At 37.1% G+C, this 11,077-nt stretch overlaps 1 protein-coding gene across 1 annotated transcript; it reads left to right on the forward strand.

The window, feature by feature from the left end:
* Positions 1-1,497: 1,497 nt before the first annotated feature.
* On the forward strand, positions 1,498-10,863 carry Tnfsf18 (TNF superfamily member 18). Its single transcript, XM_004626908.3, is given in 4 exon segments — positions 1,498-1,542; positions 1,544-1,717; positions 8,391-8,424; positions 10,477-10,863. Coding segments are annotated over 4 exon segments (600 nt in total). The 3' UTR covers positions 10,824-10,863.
* The last annotated feature ends 214 nt before the right edge of the window (positions 10,864-11,077 follow it).

Genomic DNA, 11,077 nt, shown 5'->3' on the forward strand with positions numbered 1-11,077 from the left:
AACAAAAAACTGTTTCGTACAAGGTCTCACTCCACAGCTCAGACTCATAGTCATCCCCTGTTTTCAGCCTCCCCAGAGCTGGGATTACAGGTGTGTGCCACCATGCCCAGACTTGGTCCCCATCTCACTGACCCTAAAAATAGCCTTTTATAATAATGTTATTTCTATTTGATGTCAGCATAAGTGCTTCAGAGTTTGAAAAGGTCAAGTATAAGAAAATTGATTATGGGCTACTGGACTCTTTTAGAATATTTTGCTGAGTTTACACACCTATAATATTCAATAACGGAATTTAGAAAAAATGGAGTATACCGATGAATGTCCATTTTGTATCTGTGTATTCAAAGAGGTTGGGATAGATATATAGTTGCATTCTCTTAATGAATAGAATGATTTGTTCTAATGGTGTTTGTAAATAGGATCACAAGTCCGCATCTTGTACAGCAATTAACCACTAAGAAGAATATATGCAGTGTGTTATTTGTTGAAACTGTACTTCCGATTTGATTTGAAACTGTCTAATTGCTATCTGTTTATCAATAAAAGTTTGAAAAAAAAGAAAATTGAGTTCATTGTATTTATAAATTTTTATTAAAACCTAGTAAAACAGTTGTCTTTTTTCTTGAGACTATCACAGAATAAATAAATACGTTTTATATGCTACAAATTGATGCAGTTTTTTTCTTTTCTTTTTTTTGAGACAGTCTCCCTAAGTAGTCCAGCCTGACCTTGAACACATTACATAGTCCAGGCTGCCTTCAAACTCACAGTGATCTCTTCTGCCTTAGTTGGTCCCAACTGGCCACCACACCTGGATGAAGTTTTTTTAATCACAGATTTGATTTGATTATTTCAACTTTATTGTTGTCAGTGTTTTGTTTTTGAGACAGGTTTCACTGTGTCGCCCACGCTGGCCTTGAACTCAGGGTGATCCTCCTGCCTCCGCTTCCTGAATGCTGAGGTTGCAGGCATGCTTCTCCTTGTCTGGTTCTTTCATGTGCACTGAAGTACACATGACAAATAACAACTGTACACAGATAATGTTTACAGCATGATGACTTCATTAACACTAATTTTGAAGTGATTGGGCTTAACTTCCCCTGCTCCCCAACACCCTCCATGACACATGCATGACATCTGGAGTCTCATACAGCTTAATTTCAAACATTACTTCTCCTTATGAAAATCATTCAGAGCGCTTTCATAGATGGGCACTGATCATCTTGTTCTCCTTAGGGCTCACTGTTTGCATGAACTCTACTTCCTCTTTTTTTAGGGAAGAGTTTTTTCCTTTTGAACTTCCCTTGTATTGGCTTTTTTTTTTTCCACCCTCTCCTGTGTTTGTGTTGGCTTTATGCCTTCCATTCCTTTTGAAATTTGGCCCTGTGCCGTGTGCGAGTCAGCACTTAGCCTGGAAGTATCGTTTTCAAACAGTGTCTGAAAGAAAACTCCGCCTTTCACACCCACTACTAATTACCATACTACGCACTACAAAACATGACATTGCATCGTTCACCCATCACTTGTGAATATCTGCTGTCCGCAGCCAACTCTCACCTCTTCAGAGAAAATGAGTTTGAGCCACATAGAGACTGTGTCCCTGAGCCACTCAAGTCCTCAAGATAGACAGAGATCATCCTGGAAGCCGTGGTTGTGCTCAGCAATAGCTCTTTTGTTTTTCTTCAGTACACTAATTGTTACTTTATCCCCACTCAAGGTAAGGAGATAGCAGAACCTCAGGTTGTGATTTATTATACTGTTTTGCTTGCTAGTCTGATTATTATGATTGTCACTCAGTGCTGTTTGAGAGAGTTGGAAGAGACCTGTGAGTACAAATAATGTAAAAATAATTTTGTTCTTGTCAGGACATGACTTTTGAAGCTATTTACGTGTTCTGAGATAAGAATATATTAGAAAGTGTTAAATACTTGTGGCAGAACTGGGCTAAATGGAGAGACTCTCTTGATTAAATCAGTCAGTGGTCAGGTGGCTGGTGTGTCTTTGGACAGGGAAATGGCACTGAGCTAGAAGTAACAAGAGCTGGATTTTAGTTCTGGATCTCCAAATAATGTACAAGCTGGCTTTCAGCTTGGTGGCAAGGGGAATTGACTTGTTCATTAAGATGTGCTTACTAACTCTAAAATATAATAATTGATCACTTGCCCTAAGAATGTATAGAACATAGTATTTAGGAATTTAAAAGTGGGTATAATAACTCTGGGCTAGAGTGATCTAGGAAGGCTTCATGGAGGAAGAAGGAAGCACATGTCTGTTTGGGAAGCCCCTGGTGCTTATCTGGAATTTCCCATTGAGCTCAAGTCCAAGTTATAGGTCTGCAAAATAGGATTATATACTGGGAATGGAGATAGAGTAATTCTCTGCTAGTTTTTCCTCTGTTGACTCCAAAGCACTAACCCAAGAGAAAATAAGAAAAACATTATACAATTTGGGAGTAAACTCACTTCTGAGTCCATCTGAAAAGCAAGTCTTGGGGAGAGTAGCATGGTATATACCATTGTAAGAAAGGGTTGGGATGTGACTGCAGGAATATTTTTCTAAGGGGACTGACGAAGGAAGATTTCAAATATGCAGATCTATCAATTAAGATATTGAAAAGCAATCAAGAAAATATGCAGGTGCATACTAGTTTAGTTAGGATAAGTATGCTGTTGGTCAAATTGTACACAGTAATCTACTAATTTGTAACCCCTAAGTGTAAACAAGAGTTTGAAACAGGCATTTCTAATCCTGGTCTGCTCTTTGAAGACCAGAAGTATGAACTTTCTGGAGCAGTGAAATTTGAGTAGAAAGAAAAGAATGTTAGAATTTCTGAGTGGTTAAAGTTTTGGAGAGGAAGGTTGAAAATAGCAATAACAGATGTGCAAGTGTCTTTTCCTTAAAAAAACAAAAACAAAACAAAACCTTGTTTCTTTTGCTCTGAAGAGCATCACATACAGATATCAGTAGCTCCTTCATGTGACTAGATGAGGAGGGAAACGCCTTTCTCAATGGTACCTCTTGCCAGAATCGAACTTGGTTAACCCACATTTGGAGCTGTCATTCTGTATTCTCTTTCCTAAAAAGCATGCAGCTTTTCAATGAAAAGTCCTGCCTCCATAGACAGCATGTATGCTCAATTTAGCACCAAAAGGTAGCTTGGATATTTTCCTCACAGGATGCTTGGGAGATTAGTTCCCATGGGAAACTCAAAGACATACCTGACAGTGCAATGACATTAGCCCATGCTTTCCACTTTGCCCTGGCCTGCACTTCCCTTTCCATACTGGCCGCAAATAAATATCTTCACAAAAAAAGATTTGAGTGGTTGGTGAATGGTGATTCATTATGCAATAGCCACTTCCGCCTTCTCAATATATTCACAAATCTGGAAGCTTTGTTTCATTTTGTTCTCCACTCTAGTCTTCACTTACAAAGCCCTACTTTCTAGATGCTCTAGATACTAATTGGAGAAGTCTTAGATTGGAAGCTTAGCTCCTTTTAGAAGAACAAAAATTTCTTTGGAAAAGTATTTTTTTCTCTTCCTCTGGAAGATATTTAACCCAAAGGACAGACTTTGGGCTCAGGAAATTCAGTCAATCCCTAAGTGAAAATAACTTTGTAGAAGTTGTCACTAAGAAACAAAATGTTTAGGAGATTCCACTGCTTCAGTGAACAGAAGGATGCTTTCAGAAGTGGAAGCTGTACTTGCACTTAAAACCAGAGTAAATCTTCTTTCTAGTGATGATCTAATTAAGGCTGGGTTTAAAGAAATAATTACTAAATTTGGCCATTGTGAGCCCAAATGTGATGCCAAAGTGAGGTTATCAAAGGCTTAAACCAAAGTGAAGTTACACGGACAACTGTTTTTTCTAAACTAAACTAAACTAAACTAAACTAAACTAAACTGAACTAAACTGAACTGAACTGAACTAAACTAAACTAAACTAAACTAAACTAAACTAAACTAAACTAAACTAAACTAAACTAAACAACTAGTGAAAGTCCAATGTGTTTCTTTATCAGTGAGTATTTATTCCTTCCAACTATCACCAAAATTATACATGGAAATTTCTTCCCTGAGAGGTGGAGGTTGGAGTTTTGAGTATGACAGGCTGAGTTTGGACCTGAGCCTTGGCTCTTCTCAGCTACTTAACTTGGGTTGATTACTCAATCCTTCTCATGCTCATTTCCTCATTTTCAGGATGAACATGCTAATTCCTAACTGTTGTCTTTAGAACCAGCGAGACAGTACAGTGCCCGACACACTAGACTATTTGTAGACTTTTGTAGATGGTAGTGCTTCATGTTTGTACCATTTATTATTAATGAGATGACAAGAAGTGCACATTTAACATGACTTTGCAACAGTACGGATTTTCATTGCCAATTTATATTCCTTCTCAACCAACGATCAGGTCTCTCAGTCAAATTGTTATTTTTTCAGACTTTCACGTATGACAATAATTACACAACCTGTAGAACCACAGCTCTACAAAGACATGAGAGCAGCCTGGGATGCAGCATCTGGAATTTCTGGTTCTAGCAACTAATTTGTCTATGTACTCCATTTCTCTATGTACTCCATATATCTGCTAGTATCTGGCAAACTATCTATGGAATATATTTGGTGCTCATTTATATTTAAATTGTTACCTAATTGCTTCATAAATGTAAACATGTCTTTTAAAAAGATTTCAAATTTCTTCAGAGGCAACAATCACTCATTAAATTTGTCTTCTTTGCTTACAGGGCTAGTATTGCATTGGGATATAGATTCAGTTCCTCATTATGATTAGTGTCAGTGCCAAAACAGTGAATATTTATTAAGCAGGCTCAGACAGGATATCTTGGAAGGCCCTTTGCAGCAAAAACAATCTCATTAACAGTCACAAGCTTCCATGAGAGCTTTGTACTATTAGTACCCCCATTTTATAGGTAAAGACTTGGGGCTAAGGGTGTATGTGTAGGGCTGTGGATATTGGTAGGTGGTGGGCTGTGGATGCTAGGTGGGTGGGATGCTTGTCTAATATCTCTGCTAGGCCCTGGGTTTCATTCTCAGTCTGGCGGGGTGAGGGGTTCTCATTATATTCTCATTACCTCCTGACCAGGGATGGGATGAATTTCAACATCTCTGCTAAGAATACCCAAACAAGAATGAAATAATTGCAAGAACAGAATCCAATGCCAGGAAATCCAGTGATTCCAGTGAATCCAGTGATTTCTTTTCTTAAAATTGTGACTTCCAGACTTTTTTGGATTGTACCTCCATCTCAATAAAACGTTTTCATTATAATTTCTAGCATATGTATGGTGATTATTATGTTATATACAAGTATTAATACTGTACACTAAACAGATACTGTACATAAAATGAAAGTCCATATGGATAAACCAGAGAGTGTTTGATATACTTTTTCAGAGGAAAGCCAGTTTGCTTTTAGCAACATGTTTTATGTTCTATAACACATTAATACTTAATATAAAGATGCCAAAATCATTGAAATAATGTTTTAGTAATTTGATAAATGTGCTATTTTATTTGCTTAGTTAAACATTTTGTGATACAGCGATGTGAAATCTATATGCTAAATTGCTTTAACTTACTATACAAAGAGATATAGATCAAAATGATGGAATGCATATTTTATGTTTGCAAAATATAACAGTATTCAATCCATCATTTGATCATGTGACATTTTTCATTAAATTAACATTGTCCCTTACACTGTATATCTTTTCCTCCTCACACATTGAAATTCCAGTCTGTAATTATGGCCTCTCCCTTGCATAAGCTCTCTGCTTACTTGCTTTCCTCTTTGGTGTATTTTTGTAGCACAATCCCACCTATTGAAAACCTCTAACACTGATTACCAGCAATTGTTCCATTTTTCTGAAGAAGCATGCAAGAGCTTTCTGAAAGGTTTTAACATTAAACATATGACTCCTTCAGTGTAGGACCTTTAATGCTGCTCCCAATCCTTTTATTCTCCTCCCAATCCCTTCATTCTCCTCTCCTGGAATATTTCACACTTTGGTTCCTCATTGAATATCTTATATTTTTCCTCATTCTCATTATTAATGGGTAGATTTGCCTTCAGGTATCCAGAAAAAGATAGAAGCAGGGGAGAAAAGAGATCCAAAGTCTCCATATTTACCACTTGCTTGAGACTGTGTTCATATGTGTGTGCATTTTCTCCTGCTTCTGTATGAACTGTCCATGCATCTACCATGGCAACCTACACAGTAGACACTATCCTCTCTTACCTATTCAAAGATATTGTTCCTATGAATCTCTTCCATCCTTTATATATCACTCCTTCTCCATTTCACTGAAATGGTCCTACTATTTCTCTTACATTAAAATGAAACAGAACCAAAATAAACAACCTCTTTGACCTCCCAGGTCTAGCCAGGTTCTATTTATTTTTTCTACTTTGGCTAAAGCAAAATTCTTCCAGTTTCTCTTGCTCCATTTACCACCAAATGCATTCTAATTAAATATCTACCTTATTATTACATCATAGAAACTGTTTCTATGAAGAACTCCATTGTATACCATATTGATAAATCCACCAATCAATTCACTGTTTTCTTTTTTGTTGATTTACCATTAGCATTTGACTCCAGCAGATCATTCCTCTTCCCAAAATACTTTCTGTCTTTGCTTTCCAGATACCACAGTCTCCTAGTTTCTTTCAAAGTCACTGGTCTTTCCTTTCCCTTTTGTTTTCAGTACTAGGAATCAAACTTGGGACCTTGCACTTGCCAGGCAGGCGCTTGTACCACTGAACTATATCCCCAGCCCTAGCCTTTCTTTCTTTCTCTTTAAATTCTTTCTCATTCACTATAATCTAAATATTGCAGTACCCCAGTATTTATCTCTGCCTCCACTCCCTGAATTAATAGTCTCATAGAACTTCACGGCTTAAAGCCATGACCTAAAACTGGTTAAATTTGTATCAAGACCTCCTTAAATTCCAGTTTCATATAGGTAACTGCCTATGGGACTCCCTTACTTGAATAGCCAATCATCACATTGTGTCTAAAACCAACCTCATTGTTCTCTTCACAATCTGTCCTGCTTTAAATCTTGCTAGTTCAGTGATTTGCAGCCTGCTCTTTCCAATCCTTGTAGCCCACATCTTGAGACCATCTTTGTCACTTCTCATTCTCTCACCTCAGAATCATGTCAGAAAGTGCAGGAGGCCTGGGCATACAAACGCTCGTCACCACTTCCACTTCTAGCACCTTGGTCAGAGGGATCAAGTTCTCTTGCCTAAAAGATTATGACAATCTTGTGTTTTACCTCATTGCATTTGACATTGCCTCATTTATTTATAGCACAGCAGTGAGAGAGATCTTGAAAATATGCAAATCTGGAAGTTAAAAAAACATCTTTTTGCTACAAGGAAACCAATGAACTTCGAGTACAACTTTTTTTTTTTTTTTTGTGGTTAGGTCTTATCTTACCAAAAAGTGTTTTGGAGCTTTTAGTATTGAAAATACTTGTATTTGTAAAATTAACCACAATAGATGGTATCTTTTACCATGTACACTATAGTATGTTTCAGCAGTTTGAAACCCTCAGATCTGTTTCTGAAGGTATCTCAGTTGCTGTATATGACAGGTGATTACCTGAATATTAACTAAGAATATTAAGTAAGGATGGCTATCAACCTGAATTGCCAAGATATATAGGGCTCAATTTCTTTTTCTTTTCTTTTATTTTATTTTTTGTATCTTAGGGAAGGGTCTACAGGATGTTCAGGGTCTCACTACCAGATCAGACTCATAGTTATCCTCCTGTTTACTGCCTCTTAAGAGCTGAGATTACAGATGCGCACCACCATGCCCAGTCTTAAGTGTTGTCTCAGTGTGTCCCATGGGAGGGGCCTGCACAGCAGACCCTGGGATCAAACCCCTGACCTCTGTGCCTGCTTGCAGGTGCTTTAATCTGCTGAACTATTTGGCTGGCCCTTCTTTTTATCTTATGTAAAGACGAACATAAATAGAAGCTCCATTATTTTCTTCCCATATGTCCATAGATCACTCTGTGGTTCACTAGGGTGTAGTTCCTCAGACTGCTTTGACAGAAAATTGCAGTCAAGAGGCAGAGGACCATGATCCAACATTTGTCCTGTGGCTTTAGGGAAGGTAAATGAAATGAGAACCTAGCTTTGGAAAAAGAACCAAAAGGACATCTAGGTAATAAAAAGTAGCTAGCCTTCTGCAAAGGGAAGCTGAGAGTGGAATACAGGGTAGGCGGAGTAATCCTTTCTTATGATTATGGCATAGTAGTTTGATTCAGGAATGTAATAATGTAAATAAATCAATCAAGAGAGTAGCATTACTGTCATTATGCTGACCAAATTCTTCTTTTTCTTTCACAGCGGAATGCTAAAGAGTTCTGCATAGCTAAGTTTGGTGAGTATCCTTTTTTACTTTTCTCAGTTTTTGGTATAATAGGGGAGGTGTCAGTACTCACAAGAAGGCCTCTGTTTTCTCTTTTGTTCATTTTTTTGGTACTATTTAGAATTATTTATCATTTGCTGAGCAGCAGCCTAGGAGCAGAAACTTCTGGAGGTGAACCAGAGTGATGAGCTCATGCCCTGAGGAAGCTCATTTCAGCTCACATGTCTGGGCAGGAAAGAACATTACATTGAAAAGCTTGCAAATTGGAGATACAGGAATCAATTTCTATGCTTCACAGAGAAAAAGTTTCATATACCTACAGTGTTTCTTCAAAGTACAGTTCACATACTGCTAATATCCATTAAAACATGTGAGGGACACGAGGAAAACAATAGTATTATTAGGAAATGTAGAGAAGAGAAATGAAAGTTAGGAATGGTCATTTCCTCTGCTCATTTCTCTTCTTGTTCTTCTCCTACTTCCTGAGTCACTTTCCTTTACAGTCAGTAGATATTCAAAACTACATTGCAGTTTATAGTATACTGAGTCTTGGAGTACGTCTTACAATATATGCAATACTTTAAGTGAGTGAATTTTGGTTGTTTGTAGGCTTCAGGACAAACAAATGCATATTTTTCACCAGAGAGCACAACATTAGAATTAACTACAAACTCTGCAACCATTGTGTTCCTATATAATTTAGATTGCTAGGTTTCCATGGCTTGCGGGGATTAAGAATTTTTTTTATTTGTCCCCACCTTTGTATTTCATTTGAGTTTTTTTTTTCATTGAAAAGACTAGAACTAAAGGTATTCCTTATTTGCTCACTGATGTAGTAAAAATTGAGAAACTCAGTAGATGAGTTATCTTTAACTGACCCCATCACAAAATTAAATAGGAGAAACAGTAATAGTTTTTCTTGGTGAATCGCCTATTATATGTCAAGGAAGAAATTTACTGGATACTGTGCTCACTGGAGATATAAGAGGGCATATTTCCTGCTTCAGTCTCCTAAGAAACAACTTTCCAAGTTTTATATCAGTAATTTAAATATTAATGAGAATTTGAGTTTCAGTGTTACTTCTTTTAGGGCTCTTTTTTTTACCCTTGCCACCACAATTACGCAGAATAAGAGAACAACCTAGATCAATATTTTGGATGGCGAAAGCATATCCCAGGGCCCTGAAATCATACAACTCTCCCAAATCACTTAACATTAGGTGAATATTTATATGGCTTATGTACCTTTGGAAATGAATGATAAGGTCTTGACACTTTATGATGACATTAAAGTAGGAATACTTTATTTACATAGTCAAGGGATATCTATTTATAAACTCATGAATTGACCATTATTTTTGGAAAGTTTGGATGATGACATCTGAAGTGGATTCTGAATGGTATATGCATATAAACTGATTTAAAAAATCCATCATTTAGACACAAAGTACCTAATTCAGGAATGTGGTGACTCCTCCCAGTCTTCTCAACAATGAAACAAGGTGCAGAAACTTTTTTGGGTGTTTAAAATACAGCAATGAGCCAACTACAGATGTTCTCAAAGATGTTATATTCAAGTGGATGAAAGAGAAACAATAAAATAATGAACAAATTATAATATGCTAAATGCTTATTTCTGCTTTAAAAAAACTAGTAAAGAGGATAACAGGAGGCACTATTCTATATGAATTGATTAGGGGAAGTGTTACCTTGATACACAGCAGACTATTTAGACATCAAATCATGGAAAATCATTGGTTGCCAACTCTAGTTGTCACAATCCTGGTATGTATTTCCTTTCTCCTTTTCTCTCTTCTTCTTTCCACAAGTATTAGTTAGCAAGAGATGCAGAGCCACTTAAATCTATTTCTATTCCCACACCATTTATTTAGCAGTCTCCTACCAAGAGATTAATCTAACACAAGGATAGCACTAAAAATATTGCAATAGTGGCTAAGAAAAATAGCATAAACCAGGTAAGTCTGAGAGAATTTGCTAAAATGAGAAAAAGGATAAAATAATAAACATGATTTGCATTTTTTCTCCCCTGTAAATTTCCTATAGGACCTCTACCCTCAAAATGGCAAATGGCATCACCTGAACCACCTTGTGTGGTTAAGATTTCTGACTGGGAGCTGAAGATACTTCAGAATGGCTTTTACTTAACTTACGGCCAAGTAGCTTTCAATAGAACCTATAAGGGAGCAGCTCCTTTTGAAGTGTGGCTACGGAAGAATAAAAAACTTATGCAAGTTCTGACAAACAACTCTCAAATAGAAACGTTCGGATGGATTTATGATTTACATGCTGGAGAAACAATTGACTTGACATTCAACGATGAAAACCAGGTCCTCAAAAATAATACATACTGGGTGCTTGCTTTAATACCAAATCATCCATTCATCTCCTAGCACTTTGATTTGGTCTTTTCATTTTCTTCAGCATATGCAGTGGTGCTTGTCAGGACTTCGAGGGGGCAGATTGTCAGTGCTAATAGTTTGCGTATACTGTACACATCAACACAAACAGAATTCCTCTGCTCGTGAGACTTTCCTTCATGCTTTCTAGGAAGAGACTCAAAGAAAGTGCCAAAGGCTTTTGGTTATCTGAGGTAGTGTCTGTAAAGATACTTTAGTAATCCAACATAAAACGAATGAGAGTGGAA

Source organism: Octodon degus, unplaced genomic scaffold (genome assembly GCF_000260255.1).
Source record: "Octodon degus isolate 3935 unplaced genomic scaffold, OctDeg1.0 scaffold00017, whole genome shotgun sequence".
Lineage (NCBI taxonomy): Eukaryota > Metazoa > Chordata > Mammalia > Rodentia > Octodontidae > Octodon > Octodon degus.